This window comes from Arvicola amphibius, chromosome 6 (genome assembly GCF_903992535.2).
Source record: "Arvicola amphibius chromosome 6, mArvAmp1.2, whole genome shotgun sequence".
NCBI classification, from domain to species: domain Eukaryota; kingdom Metazoa; phylum Chordata; class Mammalia; order Rodentia; family Cricetidae; genus Arvicola; species Arvicola amphibius.
This window is the reverse complement of record NC_052052.2, coordinates 102,828,225-102,855,262: the sequence shown is the minus strand read 5'-3', so window position 1 is coordinate 102,855,262 and position 27,038 is coordinate 102,828,225. Positions and strand designations below refer to the sequence as shown.

The following is a 27,038-nucleotide window of genomic DNA, read 5'->3' as shown; positions in this document are numbered from 1 at the left end:
TTACACGATAAAATAAACAAATTGAATAAATGCAAACTCTGCATATACAAGAAGCAATAACAGCCAGATGGTGGTGGTGCACACCTTTAATTCCAGCACTCTGGAAGCGGAGGCAGGCAGATCTCTGAGTTCGAGACCAGCCTGGTCTTCTAAGCAAGTTCCAGGGCAGCAAGAGCAACACAGAGAAACCCTTTCTCAAAAAGAAAACAAAAACAAAAAAAGCAATAACAACTTAACAATTCAAAATGTCATAATAGCATCACAAGTATTCAGCTCAGAATTTGCTAGAATATATACTGGCAAGAAGGAGAGCTGAAAAACAAAGCATTCAACAAATTCTCAAGTCCTAAGGGCTGAGGCATCCCAACCGCTAATTCATGACTAAGATAGATAAAACCAACCTTGCTAAGAACACAGGATGGCCAGGCCTGCAGTATCAAGGTGGGCTGTCTCCAACCTCCATCTATTTATCCCATGTGTTGTTCAAAAAATGCTATGTTCTATGTGTTTCCTGACATGAGCTGTGGAACCTGTCTGGTAGAGCTACTCACACATCTAAATATCCAATCTTCCCTCTGTTACCTACATAAATACTAAAGAAAAATAATCATTAATAATCAATAATCAATGACTCACCCACACCTAGGCTTAGAAATTCTATCTAGATTTAAATAATATATCATACTACCTTTTCAACTTTAACTACACTTCCATGTGGATTTTGTTTTTTCAAAACAAGAATCTCTGTTACATTGGAGTCCCACTTTCTGAGATTTAGAACTCCCTAGAAACACAGCCCATGACCAGTGTAACACTTCTCAGACCACCTTTACTATGCTGGCCTACTCAAGAAACACCTTCTTTTTCTACCTATCATCAAATCGTCAAGAAAGGAATTGCAACCCACTCTGATTCAAAGAAAGTTTGAAAAAAAAAAAATGAAGTTTAAGAATAAGTTAGTAAAAGCAAACACTGCTTAGGTAACCAACTTCTTAAACTTACAATAAAAGCATGTATTTTTCTGAGTAGTTTCTCCAGAAGGAAATCTTTAAGGCACTCCCATAACTGAAATCCTGAACACCATAAGCCCACTACAAAGGACCAGGAGCCTGACTTCTTCTCCTCCAGATTTCTCCTTTCCAATGTCCCTTCCCATCTATCTCTATGCTAGAATGTTCGACCACTCAGTGGACCTCTGTGGAGTCAACCTTACTTATTCACACCATTCCATCTATCAAAAGCATTCTCCTCTGCTACCTTCTCTCTATACAGTCTTCTTAGAAGAACACCTCACGTTTCATCTAAAAAATATTAATACAAAGAAGTGCTGCCACAAACGAAAGGCACAATGTCTGCAATATTTATTTAGTACTTAAATGCCAAAAACAGTGTTTTCCCTCAAAGAGCAAATGGATCAGAGAAAGCAAGCAACAAGCAGATGAACCTTAAAGTTCACTGAACATGCTACAAGTGTAACAGGCTCCTGGCAAGTGAAGGGGAGGGACACGCCGAACTAAGGTGGAAGCACAAGCTGACTTTTAGACTAACCTCAACTGTGAAATATGGAGTCTAGTTTTATGCTAACACTAACAGTGAAACCCCAGTGACATTCTTCATTCTTTGGGGCTCTGCTCCTCACAAAAGACACATAGAAACAAATATTTTAATAAATGAAATAAGACAAAACACTAAAATGACACAGCTGTGCCATATCTATATGGCCCAAAAATCCCGTGAAAGAAGTGAAGCGCTGCCCCAGGGCAGGAAAGGCGCAGGAAGCTGTATCTGGGGCAGCTGTAAATACAAGCAGGGTCAGCACCCAGGCTCTTCACCCTGAACAGTGGGCCCTCTTCCTCACTGTAAAATCACAGAAAGGCTTCTGCCCACTGTGTTGAAGGTAGCGCCTAGCAGAAGATGCTGACCTAATGCCAGCTAACTCAGGGAATGAGTCTGTGATGTCTCTAATGTCACCATGGGGCTGGGGCTCTGGTCCACTAACACAGACCCAATTCTTATCTGTAAATTCTAAAGCCAGGCAGAGACAATGACATATCTGCTAGACAGCAGGGACATCAAAAGAAAACATAAAGTCCATTAGAGTGTCTTTGCTAAGTTACAGAGAATGATGAACAAAGCAACAAGATGAACAATCCTAAACTCAATGCAGAAAAACTTAGTATTTTTTTTATAAAAAAAAAGTATTAAATGATTAGAAAAGGACTTCAAAATAAGACCTAAGAGTTCTTTAGAGCTATAAGGGCATATGTTCCAAAAAAAAAAAAAAGAAAACTATAGAATAAGCAAAAATGATAAAATCTAGTAGACATTTAAAAAGAGAACCAATTTAAAAAAAAAAAAAAAAAACACTAACCACTGAAATGTTAAAACAAAACATGTTACAATACCACTTATCAGGCCCCCGATTCCACATTCACCTTCAACCTCACAAAGATCTGACTTCTGCATGAACAAGACACTGAGATCAGAAAATTAAAATACAAGATACCTGTCGTCAGAAACTCAGGTAACAACAATGCTAATAGAACTCTAAAACTATAAATAAAAGTTTAGTTAATTTTCAAAAGGTTTTTAAGTTAAAAAAAATCTTGCAGTTTCCATCTTAATTTTCATGAACTCATGACTATCTTCACTGAAGCTGGCTTTCTGTAAGATAACCTCATACAAAAATTCATGAATGGAACTGAATTAGCATACGCAGACTCTTCCTAAGCCAGACCTGAATGCCTCTAGCAACTGATCCTGGTTATTCAAAGGACCCAACAGTAGAAGTTTTAAAAATCAAAGGTGACTTTCTGCAATTACCTTTAGTAGAAAGAGTTAAATATTTCTATAACTATAAAAATTAACTAAAAAACATAAGAAAAGCTGTCTTAATTCATATTAAGGTAAACACAACCAATATAAATAATACACAAAAAAGTGTAAGCTAATATTCTAATAAGGAAATGCTCACACTATCCCAGAGTTTCCATAATCAGAATGTCTGTACTCCCAACAGCCATTTAAGACCCCAGTTAGAATAAAACCCCTATTCTTTCATCCCACTCTAAAAGTAAGCAGCTAACAGCAATGAAGTCCAGTTCTACAGAAAAAAGACATATACTTTCCCCTTAAAACTGAGAAGATAAAATTTTTTCAAATCTTCTAAGTTCAAGATAACCTTGTTTTCTTGCTCCATTAAAAGTATGATAGATTTTTGTAGTTTTACATAAACATATTAACCCATGTTGCCCAAGGATGAAATTTTACACAACACAACCTCTCTTAATTATCGTCAGCTTCAATATTCCCTCTTTCACTTTCAGAATTATTTCCCAGTAGAAAACAGAAAGTCAAGAGCTCTTAAATGAGAGAATCAGTCAGCTAATAAGCTAGTGCTAGACTCCCTCATCACATATGAGCTCTTAGCGTAAACCAAACATATAAAGGTGTCTCTCACTGCCTTAAGATAGAGAAGTCACAGCACTGGAGAGAACCAAATTATTCTCCCAGGAAGTGACATAATAGTAACTTGTTTCTTCTTTTGTTAAATAAACACTATAAATGCTCCTAAGGCAGCAGAAATTAAACCAAGCAGGACACTTACTCATGACTGGAAAAGTCTCTGTGTGTTGTCCCAATCCAGTATTAAACCAAAGTCTATGGTCCAGGGTTTCTCAGAGGAATACATATCCTGTTCTGGAAACAGAGAGAAAGAAATCAGATTTTTCTAAAAATCAATGTTTAAAGTTTACTAACAGGAAATAAAAATAACTAGTTCAGTTTTTTACTATCAATAGAACCCCTAGTCATTCTCTTTTAAATATAAAAGATTACTAGTAATTATCATCTAATTCACAGGTCCCTCTCTAAAACAAGTTAACTTCAAGAATTAAAAAATATATAGACGGCAACTGCCATACAAGAGTTTAGTACATAGAAGACAATTGCCAGATGTTGTTTACTATGTAGAAGGCAATTGTCATTAAAAAAAAAAAAAACAAACAAAATAAACACCACCTTGGTATCTTCAGCTTCAATCTTCAGTACTGAAGTTATTCCTTCCCTATTCCCAACTAATAAGGTCAAGAAAAAGAAGAGTGTTCTGCCTAGGGCAAATAGGCATATCATGCCTGCTAAGTTTTTCTGGTTATATACAAAGTTTTATATAAGACTCAAATAATGACTACAGAAGTTATTGCTATGAACTTTCTCTAATGATAGCGATTTCCTCCTTATAAACATGAGCTCACATTTATTTAGCTATGTGCCGCAAATATCCTTTGGCATTCTTTCTAAGTATTTTTAAAATCTATTTGGTAAATAAATTGAAATTTTTAGACTTAGTTCTTTTCACTCAATTGTAATATAAAGCATTGCTTTGAATTAGTATGGTTATCAATACTAAAACACACTTGACCCTTGACTAAGATTTGCATTATAAAATGCTCCTAAATTGATTAACACATTTTTAGATGAGGCTAAGTACCAGTGGTATATTTAAATGAAATCACGGTTGCATAATGCCTTCTAGATCTAATGCATAATTGTACAGCTCTGCAATTCAATACAAAATGCACACTTGCATAACTTCCTTCATAAACCAGTAAACTACTTCCTGCAATCATGAAAAATGACACTTTATTTTCTAAATCAATCAAGAAAACCACAAAACAATAACCCCCTTGGCTATGAACCAAGTTAGGGTAACACTTTTAAAGATTCAGTTTGCTGTATCCATCTACTATACTCAGATTATGTAAGATGCATAAACAGCACACATTTACACAATGCAGAAACTGCATCAGCATGTACACGCACCACATGCTGCCTACACTGTAGTTAGCAGTGGTATATAATCATAGTTCTGTCATCCTGTCACCTGACCCCAACCCACAGGCTTTCTTCTTCATCTGTGCATTTGCAGTGATCACCATTTCCAGACAACCCAATTATCCCAAGGAAATGAGTAGCATGGCAAATCTACAATCAATATTTCCCATGTTAGCTCAGGTACATGTTCAAAGTTTCTCATAATAAATACATCTCTTAATGGTACTGCATTAAGTTTATTGGCTTTGATGTCCCTCCTTGGAAACTAAGAGGTAAGATGCTGAATGAGAACAGGGAAAGGCAATGTCACAAAAACACCAAGTAGATAATAACATTTACAGAGGTCAAAGGAGTCCACATGCATTCATACTTGAAGCAGCTACTCTTTACCTGGGGTCTTATGTCTATATACATTTTTAATGTTAAGTTTTCTAAATGGTAGTATAAAAGTACCCTATAGGATGTAACGCTCTCTTCCTGTCATATAATAAGAAGCCGAATAAATCCTTAATTCTAGTGTTTAAGACATAAAGAATTTTCTTAGCACTAAAAATACTATCTTCAAAAACATTAGGATAGGAGCTTAGCAGTTAAGAAAAATTACTACTCTTCCAGAGGAACCAAGTCCTGTTATCATGACCCACATCAGGGGGCTCACGTCTGTCCGTAACTCCAGCTCCAAGGGATATGCAACACTGCAATGTCTGTGTCTGGACTTCTCAGCCACCTGCACTCATGCTGCACATACCCACATGCAACATTAACACCTACACATAAGTAAAACAAATATTTTTTAAGTCAGGATAATAAAACTTACAAACACTGGATGTACGCCCACACAAGGTAACGAATGCACACAAGTCTTACAGTGTACAAACATGCAAAGCATGTATCAGAATTTAATGTACAGACCCATGGAGCAACACTTTGAACTGTGCATATGAAGGACACAGTGAGGTCACCTTGTCAAGGTTCTTTATACTAATCACAGCTTCAAAACAGAGATCTGCTCCCCAGCCCCCATCCCCCAGCCCCACCTACTTTCAAAATAGGTAGTCAATTAATTTTTTTCAGAACCAAGTGGCTCTAAAGCAGTAGCATGCAAGATATATAAAATATTCAGGCTCCTTTCACCTTGCCTAGTTATCCTTCCCTAAAGAAGAGTTATGTCTCAAAATACACAACTAAGTATTTTGTAGTATTTCTGCAAAATCAGCATTTATCTTACTTTTCATGTATTGGCTTTGGGAGGTGTGGCAATATGCCTTCCTGGAAAGGAGCAGAACTGACTAAACCTAACTGGAAGCTACGTTTTCTTGAAAGGCATAGCAGCATGAGAAACATATACCCAAGAAGGCTGCTGGCCCCAAAATGACACATAACTGAAGAAAATTCACAGCTTATAAGCAAACCCAGCCAAACTCAGTCAAGGCTGCAGATCTATGGCTGCCTGCTGTCAGCCACTGAAATTTTGTGGTAATTACATTATTACAGCCAAAGATGACTAAGCCAGAGAATAAAGACACTAACTTCAGAGGCAAGAGAGATAGCTCAGCACCATAGAATAAGTACTGCTTCTGCAAAAGACTAAAGTTTGATTCCCAGAACCCACTTCAGGTGGTTCACAACCTCCTCTAACTCCAGATCCAAGGGGATCCAACACCTCTGTCCTCTGTGGGTCCTGGCATTAACATGTATACATATATGCATATACACACAGATTCACATACATACACATAAGTAAAAATAAAATAAATCTTAAGAGATTAAATTTAAAAACAATTTAACTAAACTAGGCAGTGGTGATGCATGCCTTTAATTCTGGCACCTAGGGACAGCGGCGCAGGTCTCTGAATTCAAGGCCAGCCAGCTCTACAGAGCAGGTTCCGGACAGCCAGAGCTGCACAAAGAAACCCTGACTTGGGAGGCTTGGGGCAGGGCAGGAGGCAGGTGATGACAACAACAACAAAGAAACACTGAAGTTTCAAGTTAAAAATATTGTATTCAAAAATCTAGGCACATATCATAGGAAACAAATCTAAATACTAAATAAGTAAACCACATAGAGGCTGGAAATTAAGGCATCAGAAATGTAGAACTGGCAAATACTGACTAAAGTAGAGAGATGTGGTTACAATAACTATGCCATGTTTGTGCTAGGATGTAACCAGAAATGATCATGGGGCTGGGGCAAAGCTCAGCAGCAGAACACTTGCCTGCAATATACAATCCCCATCATCGTATCAGAAAAAGGAAAAAAGAGAAATTTCATAACAATTTTGTCTGACTGTAAGAGAGAGAGAAAGGGAAGGGGAATTTATCACAATGCTACTTGTAACAGCAAAAGAAACAAAATATAAAATTTCTACAGAAAAATTAGTTACATCATCTGTTTATCACTTAGCATTATAAAGCAGTGAAATGAACTATTTGTTGAAGTCATTTCTCTCCCCCACACAAAATGTTTTAAGAAAATTTCCTTCATCATAGTGTTAATTATAATATCACAAAATTATAAACTTAAATGTCCAATAATAAATAACTGACAGGATTATTATTAATCCATTATTAAGCCTGTGTAATAGTAATTAAAACTGTTCGGCAACTTAAGGACAAGAAATGAACTAACAATGTAATGGCCTTACACACTTCATCCCAGAATCATCAAGAAAGGAATCAGAAATTGAGTCATCCAGGCTGGAGAGATGGCTCAGAGGTTAAGAGCACTGGCTGCTCTTCCGGAGGTCCTGAGTTCAATTCCCAGCAACCACATGGTAGCTCACAACCATCTGTAATGAGATCTGGCGCCCTCCTCTGGCGTGCGGGCATACATCAAGGCAGAATGTTGTATGCATAATAAATAAATAAATCTTAAGAAAAAAAAGAAATTGAGTCATTCAACTCAACTGTATCTCCTCAAAAGCTCATAAGCCAAGACTTGTGACTACTATTCAGTGTTTAAATCTAAAACAGATGATAAAAGCTGGCAGGTGGCATATACCTTTAACCTAGCACTCAAGAGGCAGAGAGAGGAAGTTCTCTATGAATTTGAGGTCAGTCTATTCTACAGAGCAAGTTTCAGGTCAGTGAAGGCTAAAAAGACACTGTCTCAAAATATTATTATTATTATTATTATTAATACATTCTTTTAAATTTAAAAATTAGACAACATATAAACTAATTAGGCACTCGATAAACCCTCCCAAAGCAACTCCCAGAAGCCAGACAGTATTCTAGACTCAGTCAACAAAACTATGAACAAAACACTACCCCTTGCAAAGCTTACATTATAATAATTCTAGTACCTTCCTTTCTTAATTCAGTCACAGTTCATTAGTTTTACTATGTATTGGCCAGGGCAGATTCCCAGGTAATGTCTTCTTATTCTAGATGAAGAAATAACTCCAGTTAATACTACAGTCATTATTCATTGAGACATATCTCACCCTTGTGGTTACATAATTCTTGAACTTTATGAACAATACTCTGGAGTAACGTATACCTATAAAACACACAATACTAAATTTCCACAGCCTGTAATCTTTTCCCAGCATGAGAAAAGTCCAGTAAATCTGTTGCTGCTACAGTGAAAAGAGGATTGTTTATTCTGCTCACTAAGTCAACAAAATGTTTCCCACTAATGAGATCAAAGAATGAGTTGGGCTTAAGAATAAAACAGTTGGTTCTCAGTTTGTTTACACGTGTATGTTAATGATGCATAAGATAAGGATAAGGTCAAATTTCCTTTCCTCGGGTAGAATTAGGTTTCCAGGAGGGCTTATCAAATTCTAGTGACTTTGTTTACACAGGTCAACAGGCATTTCAGAAAGCAAGTGTCATTTCTAAATCTTCCTTACAGGTACAGAGAGGCAGGGGCTTTCAAGGGCAGCTTATAATGTTATATTTGCCATATGCACTTGATATGCCTATCATATCAGAACTGTACATAGTGACTATGCTCCACAAATGAAAGCTAAAATGAAGAACACAGTATCTTTTCTTTTCAGAAGCCTGATAGCATTCAAAATGTCCATTAAAACTGCAGGTTGCCGTATAATGAGCACTAAAGCAGACACCATGATGGAAGAGATTTAAATGTAGACATAATTCTAAGACCTACACCAAGGAATTTGTGATCAGATAAATTCTAAACTCTATAATACATTTATCTGCTCTTTCAATAAATACTAATTCAACTCTACAATATACAAAATCTGTCCAACTAGCTTAGGACACAAAAAGACAAATTTGATTCCAGCCATCCTAAAACAGAATAAGTTCAGAAGAAAAGTGCCAGCAGAAACTGACTGGCAGAAGAGAAAAGTCTAGGTACTTCATTCAGTAAAAATAGGGAAACTTACAAGCCAAAGGATGAAACCACACAGATCTGTAGGTAGTGTGTATGAAATTCAAAGTCAGCAAGATGACAGTTGACATAAGGCCTCTCAAGAAAACCACTGCAACGAGTCCACTTGGCCTCCCTGACCTGTGTGTGCAAAGCCAGAACTAGGTTTTCTAGGCTGACAAACACCCAGGAGTATCATGGGATCCTGTGTGAAAGATGCCCTGGTGAACTAAATATAAAGATGATGTGTACACTAATAGTCCTGATACATTTTTGGTCTCATAAAATAAGGAAGATGAAACACAATATTGAAGTTCTGTTTGTAACTTGTGTTATTTATAACTTAAAACTAACCCTAATTAAATGAGAAGCTGAGAAAGATTCTAATTTCCTTAGCATAGCAGGATCAACAAATCAACTATCATAGTAAATGAGATATGAACTAAAACAAAGTCTAAAATGTTCTATTAAAGGGGCATGGCACAGATTCAACTGACTCCTGGGGGACAAAAAAAAGTCAATGTGACTGTGAATGGTGATATAGTCAAATGCAACCATAAGTCTGAGAGCCTAGATAATGTTCTTTTGGCAAGTCCTCACTAATGACAATTAACCTTGGAGAGAACGTTTTTGTTATTAGAAAAATAAATCCCAGGTAAGCCTGGGGAATGAGCTTGGGACTTACACTGATACTAAAGCGCTAGCCATCAACAAAATGTGATGTACATTGTTAAAGAGTCATATTCAATGTCTTTAAAAAGGAATTTCTTAAAAAAAAGAAAATGAAAACACTCTCTTCAGTGATTAATGTACATAATCTTTGAATACATACCATAAAATGCTGTTTTGAAAACTGCCCTAGTACTCCACAATCACCCATCTACATAATCCCTATTTTCCAAAAACTAAACACCTAGCTGAGTACAACTTCATGGGCTGGGGAGATCACTCAGGGAGTTAAAAAACAGTGCTTGTCAGGCAAGCGAGAAGATGAAGTCAGGGTCCTCAGAACCCATGTAAACTTGAGGTGGGCATGGCAAAGCATTCCTGAACACAGGGGTTAGTTAGCTTGACACTCTGCTTCAGTTGAGACACTACCTCAGTGTGTAAAGTAGAGAGGAATTAAAGACTCCTAATACTGGCCTTGGGTCTTCACATATGTGTGCCTAGACACATGAGACTATGGGGACATACAGGCATGCACACCATACACACAAAACACATGCAAGAAAAGGAAAGATAAAGAAGGACCTGCATTTCCACGAAGGCTGACCAAAAACATGTCTCACTAGAAGACAAAGAACTGGCCAAACAGTATATGCTATGTATAGTTTTAAGATATTAAAAATACCAAGGATATAAACAAATGTTTGTTAAGTAACCCTAAAGCTAACTGTACTTCTACCTATTGAACAGTTCCATTCCTAGGGAAAGCCAAAAGGAAGGAGTTCACATATCCAACAAAATACACAAGTAAGAATGTTCACAGCAGCTGTATTATAGCAGCCAGTAATTGAGAACAATCCAAGTGCCCATTCAAAGAATGAATAAACTAAGAGTCATGGATTATTCAGGCCACCACTGTGGCAATCTGTATTTTCTGATAATACTTACTGCAGTATGATCCTGCATGATTTTTCTAGACTCTTAACTCTCCCAGTCAAGGAACGGGGCCATTTCCCATTTCACATACACACACACACACACACACACACACACACACACACACACACCTTTCCTTTTTTTCTTAAACAGGATGGGCATTTTACAACTGCCTCAATTAGTAATTAATACACAATGGGGATTAATAACACAGAAGTGCCAAGTCTAAGTGACAAGGACAATACAGATTCTGTGGCTCAGCCCCCAACATCTCTAATCCTCTTTTTCTTAGAATCCAGCCACACAGCTCATGTGAGCAACCTTAAGTTATAGTGCACGGCTACTTCTAAGAGTCCTATCACCAAGTCTCAGACAGAGAAGCAGCCCTTCACACAGAACTAGGCCTGGGCTTCAAGCAGCCCGACCTGAAACTGTGTGAAGCAGACATAAGCGTTGCCCAAATTGCAGAACTGTGAAGAAAGCAAATAATCCCACTGTTTTAAGCTACACTACTGAACAATGTTTTAGGTAGCCAGAGTAACTAAAACAAATAATGAACAATAAAAAGAAACTGTTACATACAACAACATAAATGAAATTCACTTCACAATACAATGCTGAATGGAAGAAAGCAAACAAAACAGTATCTATTGCATGGCATTATTTCTATAAAAAGCAAAAAGATGCAAAATTAACCTATGGTGATAGAAAATTAAGTCCTAGCTACATACAACAGAACAAGTATACTGATTGGAAACAATTGTGGTAACCGTCTAGGGCACTAGAATACTCTATAGATAGAACTGAGTTAATATACGGTTGATTACATTATAAAAACTCTTCAGGATATACATTTAAGACTAGTACACATTGTAGCATGTACACTGTATAACTTTTTTAAAGGATATATCTGAGAACTGGCAAGATACTAAGGAATGAGCAATCACAGTTCAAAAGAGATTAAGAATCCAAAACGGAGAGCACAGCACCCTCAGGCTTCTTTAACCCAGGAAACTGCTGCCTGATCACAACAGATCCCTGAGAGGCTACACTGTACTGAGGCAGTCCTGAACACAAATCAGGCAAAGTGTAACAGTGTGAGACCTCAAAACACCAAATCCCAAAGAAAAAACCTGGAAGTAAACTAAACCCAAGCATAAACTAGGGAGCAGGAGACAGGAGGATGCCTGGGCCTATTGGCCAGCCAACCCAGTCTAATCAGCAAGGCAAGGTCAGAGTCACTCTCAAAAAATAAGGTAGGTGGTTCCTAAGGAACAGTGCAGAAGGCTGACATCTGGCATGTACATACGCCCACATTCAAGCATGAGCCCACACCTCCTGCACATGTGTTAACACCCACACATCAAGTAACAATAATAAAACAATATATCAAAATTAGGTAAACACTGAGACTAGCAAAATTTATAATCCCAAATTGAAACAAAAAAGGAAAAATGGAAATGTCATTTAAAAAAAAATCAAAGCAAACCTAAAAAGAATTATAAAAATAAACTGCCCTGGTAAGTCAAATTTCTAAAACTAATCTCTACACCTATTCAATTTTTTTTCTTTTGTGACTTAGTTTTTAAATTTTTTATTTCACCGTGTCTTATCTTGCTACACCTATACTAATAAATTAAACTGTTTGAAAACCAAAGTAAAACCAGGCAACGAGTATCTAGAGCAAATGGATGTGTAAATACGGCATCCATGCCATAACTAAACATGACTCTGCCACCCCGGGTAACACGGCTAACTGTAAACTTGAAATAGCTTTAGTTTGATAGTCCACCACAACACTCTAGCGTTGAACTATTATTCACTTGTGGATATAGTGGAAGGAAAATTCGGGGGGGGGGGGGCAGAATGCAACTTCTGCTACACTCCTACCAAGGTCAGGAAGACACAGGTGCAATGCGGACCTCTGTAACAAGATAACTAAATCATCGCTTTATAGCCAAAACCACTTAAGCAGACACAAGCTCCAGAGTCAATCTTGATCTTACTGCAAGCAAATGAAACAACCCAAATACTTCCTAGACATTTTATCTTGGGGTAGATCAATGAAGGTTTGTAAGAAGTAGGGCATTTTTAAATAAGGTAGACTAAGCTGATGAAAATAGAATTATGATGAAATTAACAATCATTATGTCTGTCAGGAAATCGAAAGATATTTTGTTTAGCATCTAATCCAAGTTTTACAGCTATAGAAACTAACATGTAGTCCAAGTATTCCAAAAGCAGACACCGAGGTAGACAGTCTTTTCCAGGTCTTGTGTGGCTGTGATGATCAAGCAGACTGACTCCCTTTCTCTGATGACTATGAAACAAAACCAAGCCACTTCAGACGGTGAGAGAATGGTCCACGGGCTTCTCTCCACACCAATGAAGACAGCAGCACACAGGCCACAAGCTGATAGGCAAGCATCCTTGTGGAGCCGCCACACCAGTCTCCCTGACTCTGCTACCGTGTACACTTTTTCCTCGTCCTCAAAGTAACCTAATTTCACAAAGCAATATTTTTTAAAACTAAGCCATGAGGTAGGAGCCTGTAAATGAGACTAGTCAGTTGAGAATCGTCTCTGACTAATCCCCACGCCCTCTAGTCCCTGGATGCTGTATGTGCTACAGGTCAGATGCTCTCCAACTGTGATTCTTATGTTGACTCTGAAAACAGCAGAAACCTTTTAGAGGAGAACACACTTCTCTAATATATAATTAGATCACATCTGTAAATGAAAAAACACTTTTCACAAATGACACTGAAGGGACAAACTCTAAGTCTGTGGCAATTAGTCTGAACTGCACTAGTTACAAAAAAAAATGGGGGTGGTTAAAGTAGAATTCAACTCAAAATCCAGAAAATGTCTCATTCTCTCTACCTAAAGTAGCAATTCTCAGTCTTAGTATTCTAAATTCTTTTGCTGACTTCTGAACTTCCTTAACATTCCTCAATTTTTCACCAATATAATCATCGGCTTTCTTCACCCATATCTACTGGCTCCAAACTGTCCACAATACTTTGGCAAAGATAGTCCAGTGCAAACTGCCTGACACTAGAGCCCCAGACTGGATCTGCTGGTTCCCACACAATGCTTAAAGATCATCAGTCAATTTACACCTAACACCAAGCCTGACATTTCTCCTTACTGACTTGTTTAACCAGACCAGCTGTCCTCACTGAGGGTTACCTGCGTAAGGAAACACAGTTAAGGGAGGCATAGAGAGCTGGAGAGATGGCTCCGTGATTAGGAACACTTGCTGCTCTTCCAGAGTACCCAGGTTTGACTCTCAGCCCCCACATGATGGCTCACAACCAACCATAACTCCAGTTCCAGGGGATCTGACACCCTCTTCTGAGCCCGGAGGGCAACAGGTACACGCGTGAAACACATATATAAATGCAGGCAAAACACTCATACACATAAAATAAATCTTAAAAATATGTTAATGGGAAGAGGTGTAATGGATTATACTCACCAGAAACAAGCACAGCCCATAGCTGTACAGTAATTTAAAGTAAGAAGCAGCCAGCACCAAGGTTTAGAACCCAAACTCTAGAAGTCTGACAAAGGATGGTTCTTAAATACCTCTGTGCGAACTCACTGCTTCTTTAACTAAGGGCACCTATTCTTGCAATTAGGGCCGTGTATTTCCATTAGAAGTTAATTTACACTGTCATCAGTATAATTTCCTTTTCCATTTTGACTTACAGCTTAACGGCCTGTGGAGAGTACAAACTAGGATCATTCACCTTAAGGAGTGAACAAGACCATGCTTACAATTTCTCTTATAAAATTACGACAAACTGGAAAGTCTTTTGTTAAAGTGGGTTCTTTGGGAGAAAAGCAACGAGACACTGTTCAGGCTGTGACAGTTTACTAAGATAACCTAAAGAAGGGGGAAAAAGTTTAAACTCCACCCAAGTCCCCCCTCCAACCCCCGACCCAAAACTTTCCAGAGATTCAAGATGGGAAGAAACTGGTCAGAGGTGAAGCGATCTCAAACGTCCTGCAAAACTTTTCTAAGCTATGAAACATTAACTGTTTCACAGATCTAATGTGGGGGGGGAGGAGAAAAGGGGGGAGAAGGAGAGGGAGAAGGGGGAGGGGAGGAGGAGGGGGGAGGAGGGAGGAGGAGGAGGAGAAGAAGAAGAAGAAGAAGAAGAAGAAGAAGAAGAAGAGAAGAAGAAGAAGAAGAAGAAGAAGAAGAAGAAGAGAAGAAGAAGAAGAAGAAGAAGAAGAAGAAGAAGAAGAAGAAGAAGAAGAAGAAGAAGAAGAAGAAGAAGAAGAAGAAGAAGAAGAAGAAGAAGAAGAAGAAGAAAAGTGGTGGTGGAGGAGGAGAAAAAGAAGGAGGAGGAGAAAGAAGAAAAAGAAAAAAAAGGAAGGTGATCTACGACTGAATTCTTCCAGCAAGGAACAGTGTCCCTACTACTGCCATTATTATTGCCATTATTCCTAAAGACCGGGTATTGGCCCAATTCACCGAGCCTTTCCAACTCATAAAGCACAAAGCATATTAAAGTTTTCTAAAAACTCCTATGAGGTAGGGGAGATGAATGAGGAGAATCTAGCAACACACGCTTTATTTGAAGATGTGGTGTCAGCTAACACCTTGTAAACTCGCTTTAAAAATAAAAAGTATCAGCTGTTAAACAGAGAGTGGCTAGGGTAGAACCCAGAGATACCCAATGTTCAACTTATATGAACGCCCCCACCAGCAGTCAGACTTCTCTCGTCTGCTGGCATTAAAACACCTGCGAACTGCCGCGCTCCCGGGGCTCCAAAACTAGCCTGCAAAACTTTGCAAGGGTGCACAGATTTCCAGGCTTTCCAGATCCCTCCCTCGCGCCCATCCTCCCGGAGGCTGCTCCCAACAAAGTTCTTGAGGCATCCAGGCAGTCGTTTCAGAGAACGAAGTTTGCCTGGGTCCTGCCCACTCGCGCTCCCGCTGGACGCAACTGAAACTTGTGAGGGAGACACGTCTCCCCGGAGACCGAAACTTGCACGGAGGGGAGAGGGGGGAGGATGGCGGCCAGGGGGTTCCGCCTCCCCGGGGGGGCTGCACGCCGCGCTTGGCCCTTCCGGCCCCCGGCCGCGCCCGCCCGCCCGCCCCGCCAATCGCACCGCAGACCCCCGAGGCGCGCGGCACGGCGCGCGGGCTCCCGGTGAGCCCGTTCGGTCCAGGCCGCACCGCCGCCGCGTGCCCGCTGCCCGGGGCCGGGAATGGCGGCGTCCGGCTGGCCGGGACCAATTCCGTCCCTGCCCCCTCGCCCTAGACCCCGCCAGCCCCTCTAGCAGCGACCCGGGAGAAAAGGAAGTTACCTCAGGGCGGTCCCGGCGGCGGTCAGTCGTAGGAGGCCGAGCGGGTCCGGCGCGGTGGCGGCGGCTACCGCAGTGCCCTCCGCCCCATTGTTTCCCTTCCAGGAGGCTCCCGGCAAAGCCGAGCCCGGGAACCAGGAAGTTCCCTGGCGCGACACCTCCTGCCGCCGCCGCTATGGAAACGGCCCCCGCCTTCCCCAGGGCGGCTCGCCCGGGACCCCGCCTCCGCGCCGCCGGCCCCGCCCGCCTCACCGGCCGCCAACAGTCGCCGCTGCGGCCGCGGCAGCCGCCGCCATCTTGGCGCGGCCAAGCTGCCCCTGCCTTCCCGGCGGCACGTGCGCTGCGCCCACGCTCCCGCCGGGCGCGCTCCCGCCGCCGGGCTTCACGCCGAGGCCGAGCCCCCAGCCCCTCTGCACGATGCGGTTTCTGCGGACCGGGCAGCGCGCCGGGATTGCTACAGAGCTACAGATGGCAGTGGACCAGTGCGGTGTCGGACACCTGGGAGCCGCCCACCGAGCAGGAGTGCCTTTTGCATCTGGAGCCCAACTGCTTCCCAGCCATGAGACCTTGCCCACTGCACTTGGATTCCTCTTGGACTCAGTGTCCTCATCCGTGAAGTGGGATGGTCATCGTACCTGCTTCATGAGTTGGTCCCTGCATAAGGCGAACGCTTGGTAGTTTTGTGCATAATAATAATAATCTGTCAATAAAGCTGTTACTGACACAAGGTCACGCCGTCAGTTTTCGGGCATTTATGCCAAGTGTTCAGAGCAGCACAACTAAGTAGGCTACCGTGTGCAAACCGTTGCTACTTAAAACGTGCTCAGTGTTAATTTCTGTCCCATCTTTCTCTAGGTCAGCTTTCTTTTTTGTTGTCGTGGGAATTTTCGAGAGCTTTTCTCTCCACGGTCTTCCATTAAAAGCTGCTGTGAAAAGGGAATGATTGTAAACTTCCCAACACTATAATTTGCTGACAGTCAAATGATTTATTCAATGGGAGCTACAAAAGTTGGGGTGTGCGAATAACTAAAAGGCTTCTGTTGCTCGTTTCCAGGAACTAGATGGTTTACTAAAGCTGGCAACTCTGCCGTCGTTACTCCCTCTTTCCCTGACTGGTGAAATCTGACACTCACGACTGCATGCTGAGTGTGTGTGCAATTAGGAACAGAAGGGATGGAAGGGGGAGCTGAGTGGCTGTCCCTTCTTCAGCAGGCATTCTTTAACACCTGTGACATAGATTGGGTCTCGGACCGGCCTCTAAGGTCCTCTGTCTCTCAAATGCTGTCGTATAACCCCTTTACCAGTGTGGGGAGACGGGGGCTGGCGAGTGGAACCCAGGGACTTTTGCACGTGTGCACACACACACAACACCACATTTCCGTTGAGCTACATTCCCAGTTTAAAGACAATAAGATTAATAAAAATGCATTCTTTCATTCTGGCCTTCATTTAAACCAGGCTTGCAAGTACTACTTTGGTTATTTTTGTTGTTTATTTGGTATGTACAAAATGGCACAACTGGTTTGATGAAAATCCAGTCAAAACTTGGAAGGACATAGGACATTTTCAACACCCCAATATTTCTCCAAAAGGCATAGAATTTCCAAATTAGTAAGTCACTAAAGCACTCTCCATTGTGTCAAGACCCCACCCACTTCCGTATCTTTGACCCAACCACTTCCACTCATTGTACCCTGCAGATTGCAGAAGTCCTCCAAAAGATGTTGACTGAATTAAATTGCAATGGTCTGAACTATCATCCTCTTTGAGATATCTTGGGAACCCCACAGAGGTGCAAGAGAACTCATTCAGAAATATCACTGCAAATACAAAAACACTAATGCGTTGGAGAAACACCCCTTGGTCATAAGTTTACTTCACAAACTGAAGCAGAAATTTCACCATTTTGTGTGTGTATTAGTCTAGTAATATTCTATTCTGGACTTAATTGTTAGCACTATTGGCCCAACTTCAGACTTAGCACTCTAAGAATATATATTCAATAATGAGGATGGCTGCATTTTTTTCTGAAAAGTTATATAAATAGGGGCCCTTGAGCCTTGGGATATTAGTTTTCCAACCTCTCCCCTAAAAACGTATATTTAAATTCTATTCACTCCATGGTCATATTCTCTAACATGCTAGATACCAAGATGCCCTTCAACTGCAGGTGGGGAAGGGGAGAGAATAAAAGTTTTACTGTCAAAAAAATACCCAAAAAAGTAAAACTGAGAAACAGTTTGTATCCCCAATGAAAATATTTCACAAATGTCAGACGTTTAGAACTCTCTCTCCTATCACATAATGGGAGACAAGATTGACATTTGTGTTTCATTTTTGCAAGTTACATTATACTAATGACAATACTTACAATACTGCCAAGGGTAAAAGCACACGTTTAAATTTCCCACAGGCTACCATAACAACCAGGGTCAAGAGTACAATTTGTGGTGAGAACTTGAAAAGACAGAACATGGGGAAATTTTCAAAACAATTACCCGGTCTTTACTGTCATCTTCTAAATCCCGGGTGGAGGGCTGTTCCTAATGTCTCCTGTAAACTGAGACTGTCCAATGTGAACCCATGGCTCTGTGGTACACTCAGCTTTGGGGATGAGAGTAAACAGCTAGCCAAGCAGGGGGGTGGGTGAAGACTTTGCAAAACCTAGCATGCTTCAGCTCACCACCTGCGGTAATTTCTGAAATTCCCTAGGAATGTTCTGACTAGAAAAGTCAGTTCTGATACCACTTCATGTACTTGTGGTAAAAATAGAGAATAAAGCAGGCCGTCAACACCATGGACCAAATGTCAATGGAAAAGCCACATCCACGTGGCTTTTTTTTCTTTAAAAACATAAGTCCTTGAGTTTAAAAGAGAACATATTGATGGCCAAGCCAAAAGGAAGAGTCCATGGATGGATTATGAATAACAGAATTGCATGTAAGATGTTGCATACAGTTTGTTACAATGATCTGGGATGGTCTTACTTATTGGTGTTCTCAGAGACCGTGGGAGGTCTCCCTATCTTAAGAACACACGTGTCAGGAGATTGGGGAACTTGTCTGTCTTCCGTCTATTCTGTTCTTTGGTCTGTCTTGTTCTCTGACCAGAGTTCAGTTCCCTCTGAATAAATATAGAAAGAATGAAGAGAGAGAAGAAAAGGGGAATAAGGGAAGGTGTTAGAAGGAAAGGACACAAAGGTGTCTCAATGCCCAATTTTTTTATGTCTAAAGAAAGTTTCTAATTTTTTCAAACATGTTGAAACAGATCTGTGACTCAAAAAAAAAAAAAAGCTTAAGAATGATTCGTTTTCAGTTACCGAAGTTGCCTCTCATCACTATCTCCTTCGCTCTGTGCTTACGGCCATTCTGTTCCTGATTACACAGTAAAACCGTTATCATGGTCTGCCAGAAATCTGTAATAAGTCTGGATCATTCTTCAGATGTATCATTACGTCTTCTTAGCTCTGAAGACTCTGCCTGCTGAGTTTCCATCTGCCATACTTCAGCTTCCCTTCAGTCACCATTGTTATTGTTTTTATTATTATTACTTGGTTTTGGTTTTGGAAAGAGGGTTTCCCTGTGAAGTTCTGACTGGCCTGGACTTCACTCTGTAGGGCCATGATGGTCTTGGCCTGTCTCTGCCGTCCAAAGTACTGGGACTTCAGGTGTGCACCACCACGCCTGGCTTGCGATGCCATTAATATTATTGCATGTATTTTACTCATTATGGCAAAAGTGTGGCACTCGGAGGGCAACTTTCAGGAATCAGTTGTGTTCTTCTACCATGTAGGTCCCAGGGATTGAACCCAGGTCATTAGAATTAATAGCAAGTGCTTCACCCTATGGAAGCATCTAACCAGCCCCCATTATTATTTTTTAAGTTTCATTAAATGGATGAACTTTAAATATTAAAATGCACTCATATATAAGATATTGAAAGATTAAAATATAATTTCATGGCATTTTTGTCTCCATTTTAGGGGAATAAAACATTGGCATTCATGTGCATAATTTTTTTTTTTTTTTTTTTTTTTTTGGTTTTTCGAGACAGGGTTTCTCTGTGGCTTTAGAGCCTGTCCTGGAACTAGCTCTTGTAGACCAGGCTGGTCTCGAACTCACAGAGATCCGCCTGCCTCTGCCTCCCGAGTGCTGGGATTAAAGGCGTGCGCCACCATTGCCCGGCTCATGTGCATAATTTTTTAATTAACTTTTAAAAATCTATGTATGTTGTATGGAATTTTTTCAGGAAACCTCCCAATGAACCGTGCCTACCAATGTTCGCATACTGTTAGTGACACTCCTTTTGTATTTGCCATGGCCCTGTGACTCACTTCTGTCCCCGAAAAAGAGTTTGTTGGAAATGAGGCAGAGCGATTTCTAAGATGAGAATAGAAAAGCCTCAAGGTTTCTACCTGGGTCTGTGAGATTCTTTGTGCACTTCCTCCCAGAATTTAAATACTGTCAGGTAAGAAACCCAGGCAGCTTGCACAGGGCATACCTAAGTGGTGACCTTTCTGGTGAGCCCAGGCAGCCCAGGGAACCATAGACAGTAAGAAATTGCTGTCTTTAGCAACAGAGTTTAGTGTCATTTGTCTCGAGCCTGCAGGAAAAGCACAATAAATTTATTAAGAATGAACGGCTCAGTCAGCAAAGTGTTTGCCACACAAGTGTGAAAACCCAAGTTCAATCCCCGGACCCTATGTCAGGCGTGGTGGCATACTCTTACGGTCCCAGTACTGGAGAGGTAAAGACTGGCAGATTCCTGGGGCCGATCAGGGAGCTCCAGGACAATGTGAGACCCTGTCTCCAATAAAGCAAGGTGAACAGCTCCTGAGGAGTAACATCCAGGATTAACTTCTGGCCGCCACACACTCACACTGTGCAGGAGTTCACACACACACATGCAACCTATAAGCACACTCACACACTGTGCCTGAGTCCCCCTACACACATGCACCCATAAACACACACACTGTGCATGAGTCCCTCATACATAGACATGCACCCATAAGCACACACACACACTATGCAGGAGTTACACACACATGCACCCATAAACACACACACTGTGCCTGAGTCCCCCCATATACGTACCCATAAACACACTCATACATTGTCCCTGAGTCCCCACAGATACTGTGAAAGAGTCCACACATATACACACACATGCACCCACAAGCACACACACTACGCATGAGTCCCCATACACACATACCCATAAGCACATTCACACTGTGCAAGAGTCCCCACATGCACATGAACCCATAAGGACACTCACACTATGCAGGAGTTACACACACACACACACACACACACATGTACATAAACACATAAGCACACTCACACTGTGCAGGAGTTCACGCACACACACATGAACCCATAAGCACACTCACTCTGTGCAGGAGTTCACACACACACACACACACACATGCACCCATAAGCACACTCACACTGTACAGGAGTTTACACACACACACACACACACACATAAACACATAAGCACACTCACACTGTGCAGGAATTCACAAACACACACACATAAACACATAAGCACACTCACACTGTGCAGGAGTTCACACACACACACACACATGCACCCATAAGCACACTCACACTGTGCAGGAGTTCACACACACACATGCACCCATAAGCACACACACAAAAGAATATAGCACTAATGCTATATTTAGCCATAGTTCACCTAAAGTGTTCATAACAAAATGGTTTTATCAACGTTAGCAGGGGTGCCATAGACATAGATCAAGCTATGAAAACCGATAAACAACTGTGGATTCCGGGGAATTCAAGTGCACCTACTTTTACTGAGACGTTTCTAATTTTGTCTGGTTCTCTGCTTTGAGGTGGGATGATACATTATTGGACTCTGTGAAGTAACATAATGACCTTGATCAAACTAAATGCGCAGTCCTTTCAATTACATTAGACTCAGACATGAAGGAAGTCCTTGACAACCCCCTCTGACAAAAAAAGGAAAAGACAGCCTTACTCAAGACTCTTGAAAATGAGGCTAGAGATGAAAAAAATGACTTTTTAATCTGCTTCCCTTGTTTCGTTTGCTAATATACTATGAAAATTACAGGTTTCTAATTCTTAATCTGTAATTTTGAAATCCACAAACCTCTTTTAACTAGAACTTTTAATATATGTGTAGTAACTAAACGGTGACAACTGAACTTTCCTTAGACTGTTCATGGTTTCCTTTGGGATGGTCTTGGTTGTAACTTTTATTTTGGTTTCAAGGCAGAAGCTAACTACGGAGCCCAAGCTTTCCTTGAACTCCTTCTGTAGCCCAAGTTGTCTTCCGACTCCAAAGCTACTCTTCTGCCTCAAGTTCCACAATGCTGGAATTACAAGCATGCACCACCATGGCTGGCTATTTATATTTATTTATATTAATCTGGGTTTTTATTTTGCTGCAAATTGCTGGAGTCAGAACCCTGGAATCAAATCCTGAAGTTCAGCTACTTGCCAGCTCCAAGATTTGGCATGGCTGCTCAACTCACTCCTCTGCAAAAAATGAGACTAGTGATAGAAGCTCTTCAGAGGCCTGTACAGAACTAAAGAAGATCATGTATGCAAAATCCTCAGCCCAGTGGAGAGTAGTGAAGACTCAACAAACAGCCACAAATATCCTAAGACTATTCAAATACAAGGGGTTTTTTAATTAAAGGAAAATAATAGTTCAATAAGGATATAGTCAGAAAAAAATGAAATTACTCAAAATTATCAACAGCAGAATATCATTCAATAAAGAGAATCAGAGGCATCTGAAGTCTTTGGAATGTGTAGAAGTGTGAAGGGTGAGAGAGGCCAAGCTGTGGCTCCTCTTAGGAAGCTCCTGCAGCCAGATCAGAAACCCCAGCAAAGGGCAGATCATCGCTACCCATGTTATCACTGCCCATGCCATGTCTGCCCTGCATCGGAGAAGGTGGTGGTTGTCACGGATGTGTGCTGGTGTTCTGGGGTCTAGTTAGCTTCATCTCAAAAATGTACATCTACCAAACCCTCATGCCAGCCGCTGCAGAAACAATGGTGTATCCTTGTGCCTTCCAGATGCCATGGGGGCCCGATCCCTTATCAGAACTATACTGCTGAGTAACGTGAGGAATCACAGCGCCTGAATCCCAGCCTTTCTGATTCACCCAACACCCAGGATATATAGTCACTGAGTGAAACAGCTTTTTTGGTAGAGTAGTTTGTTTGCTTCTTATAGTGCTGGGGTGCAACCTGGGCCCTCATATGCTAAGCAAGCACAGTCCCAACCTTCAGCCCCACTGTAGGAATTTCCATATAAGCTCTGGGTGTAAGGTGCTTCCTGATGTGCCTGCATCTGCACAGGTAGAGACTCAAGGCTCTGTATTCCACACCTAGAGTGGATGGCTAAAGGAAGATAATTGCCAGTCAACGAGTTTGTGTGTCAAATAAAAACAATGTCTTGCTATTACATATTCCATTTAATATTCCATGATCAAATAAATCTCCCTCTCAAAAAACTCTCATTCTTTTTATATTATTACTTTTTAATTGCCTTCCTTCAGGTTGACTCATTCCCATGTAAATACGTTTATAGGGAAATCTTTGAAAATATATCTAAAGTAAAATGCAAATCAAACAAGTAGAGACACAAATGTCATATAAATGGAGAACAAAAATAAAAACGAACACACTGAAAATAAAATAACATGAAAACTAGCCAGTAAGAGGGCTCTGAGCTTCATGCCTACTCCCTTTGTTGAAAAGGGAGATTACCATGTGTTAGAAATGATGGTTGTACTAACAGCAAATATCCTATCACCAGTCAAGACTCAATAGCTGATACACTGACCAAGAATAAAATGAAATCGTGATCGATGTCTTAGTTGGGGTTTCTATTGCTGTGAAGAGCAATAGACCATGACCACATCTGCTCTTAAAAAGGAAAACATTTAATTGGCACTGGCTTACAGTTTCAGAGGTTAGTCCATTATCATCATGGTGGGACATGGCAGCACACAGGCAGACATGCATAGTTTGAGCATATGAGACCTCAAGGCCTGCCTCCACAGTAATACATTTCCTCCAACAAGGTCATATCTACTTCAACAAAGCCGTGCCTCCTAATAGTGCCACTCTCTAGGGGCCGAGCATTCAAACACATGAGTCTATGGGTCCCATTCCTATTGAAACCACCATAATCCATGAAACACCAAACCTGTCACTAGGAGAGGGAATGGTGTTTAAAAATCTTACCCATCTTCCCTACCACAGCAGGCCATCCCCTATATTTCAGGCACACTTTCTGCCACTTTCAATTTACTACCTTAACAAAGGGTCAGGATATTTACTAATGCAATTTCGGAAACTACTCAGAAGCTGAGCATTGAGTTATGGCACTGTGCTTTCCTCATGCTATCTCAGTCACAAGCAATATTGTTACTGTCACTGAACTGAAATTCATGTGACATAATGATACGGGGTGTCCTTCTGTATATGTGTTGCTCTTATTGGTTGATGAACAAAGTTGTTTCGGCCAATTACTTAGCAGAGTAAAGTCAGTTGGGAAATCCGAACAGAGATGTAAAGAGAGTAGGTAAAGTCAAGGAGGTGCCATGTAGCTGTCAAATGATAAGGAGATGCCAGAACATTACCTGGTAAGCCACAGCCTCACGGTGATACACAAAATAATAGAAATGGGTCAATTTAAGATGTAAGAGTCCGTTAATAAGAAGCCTGAGTGAATAGGCCAAACAGTATTATAATTAATATAGTTTCTCTATGATTATTTGTGTCTGGACAGCCAGGAAACAAACAAGCAGCCTCCATTCACAACATAAAACCAATGATTTCAAGTGAACTCAGTAGTATTTCTGTGTAGCCACGATATTGTATGGCTACTTCCTCCAATTCCCAAATTCTTTCTTTACTCCAAAAGAAACCCTGTACCCCATGCTCATTAAACCTGTACTCTCAATTCCCACTCAAACATAGGTCCTGGCAACCTCTAATCTTTGTTTCTATAGACAGACCCCTGAATATTGTACATAAATGTAGTCCTATGATATGAGATCTTGTGTCTATTGTTTCTTTTGCTAACATGTCTTTGAAGTTCATACAAATTATAGCATGTATTGCTATTGCCTTTATGTAGATAATTATACATATCACAGTTGGTTGGTATGGCTGACCATTTAGGTTTCCCCACTTTTGGGCTATCATGAAAATTGTTATTATAAAATGCATGTATTTGCTTGAGTAATTACTTTTCATTATTTCAGGAATACGCTTAGGAGTGGAATTGCTGGTCCTATTATAATTCTATATTAAAGGAGGTACTTTTCAAGGAGGCAACAAACTGTTTTTAGAATGGCTTGCAATCCCACCAACTGTGCACAAGGGTTCCAATTTCTCCACATTCCCCATAAACACTTGTTATTTTCTGTTTTCATGATTATAGCCATCCCTGTGAGCAGGAAGTGGTATCTTGTGGTTTGATTTGCATTTTCCTAATAACAAATAATGCTGATTATCTTTCATGTGCATATTAGTGCTCTGCATAACTTCTTTAGAAAACTGTCTATTCAGGTCATTCAATCATTTTTTTAATTGGGTTCTTTAAATTTTTTATTTGAGTCATAAATGTTCTTTGTAAATCCTCTTATCACATGAATGATTTGCAAATATCCTAATCAACAGTTTTCTATTTCATTTTTATTGCTAATGTCCTTTGGTGAACATATTTTTAAATTTTTCTGATGCTCAATTTATCTATTTTTTCTTTTATTATATTTTTACCATCACTTTTGTCTATTGCCAATCCAAAGTAATGAATATCCCTGTGTTTTCTTTTTAAAGTTTTATTATTTGGGCCTTTATATTAATATAAAATTTTAAGCTATATAATTTTCATAAAAATAAGGTGAATCCATTGTCCCAGATTAACTTTATATCCACAAGAATTTACCCACTCTTGACACTGTTTCTTTAATAAATGAGTTTGGTTAGTCAAGAATATGAACAAATAACTATAGTAGGTTCTACTGCAGTCTGTTTTTATATTTATTCACATCATATATTACTCCTATGTACAAGCAGGAAGTATACAAGAAGGGTCATGAGAAAGGGCTGAGGCCAGAACACTGTACCACCAGTTTACGAAATGAAAGGCAGTAGAATTGTAAACAATAACGAAACCACCTCAGATGTGTTGAAGGAAGTTTCTGTCCTGCCTAATCCCATAGTCATTCAGTCCCAACAAAATACACAGAGGCTATATTAATTACAAACTGTTTGGCCTATTAGTTCAGGCTTATTATTAACTAGCTCTTACAACTTAAATTAACCCACGGTTCTTGTCTGTGTTAGCCTCATGGCTTGGTACCTTTAATCAGTGAGGCATTCTCATCTTGCTTCCTCTGTGTCTGGGTAGCAACTGCAAACCAAGCCTTTCTTCTTCCCAGAATTCTGGTAGCCTTGGCTATACTTCCTGCCTGGCTACTGGCCAATCAGTGTTTTATTAAACCAGTACAAGTGACAAGTCTTTACAGGGTCAAAGAGCATTGTCCCACAGCACAGATGCGTCTAACTAGCAAAGCTGTTTAGAGCACACCAGTGTGTTTCATGCATCAGTCTCTTTCTCTGCATTTGCCCCCTCCTCCCACCCAGTATGACTGTCAACTATTTCCAGAGTCCTAGGCCTCCTTTACGTCACTCAGAAAAGGCAGTCAGCTCCCAGCCAATGTTTGTCTATTTGGCAAACATTGTATGAAATGAACCCCACCCCTGTATGGATATCAATGGGCACAGTGTAAGCTTATTCTAGTCACTGTCTTCTTCAGGCACTGATGTTGGAGTTGAGTTTCTTCCACAGGAGACATATGGCTCTCAGTAAACTTGGCAAATGACAAAAAAAAAAAAAGAAAGAAAGAAAAGAAAGGA

General features: G+C 40.5%; 1 protein-coding gene across 1 annotated transcript in view; it reads right to left on the bottom strand.

Annotated features, from left to right (window-relative positions):
* The window catches only part of Usp6nl (USP6 N-terminal like), a 131,530-nt gene extending 115,272 nt beyond the window's left edge, over nucleotides 1–16,258 (bottom strand). Inside the window, exons 1-2 of the mRNA XM_038333903.1 lie at nucleotides 16,105–16,258; nucleotides 3,608–3,699 (exon numbers count right to left, since the gene is read on the bottom strand). Of these exons, the coding sequence (XP_038189831.1) occupies nucleotides 3,608–3,611 (4 nt within the window). The 5' untranslated portion in view covers nucleotides 3,612–3,699; nucleotides 16,105–16,258. The remainder of the gene's footprint in view (nucleotides 1–3,607; nucleotides 3,700–16,104) is intronic.
* Nucleotides 16,259–27,038: the final 10,780 nt, after the last annotated feature.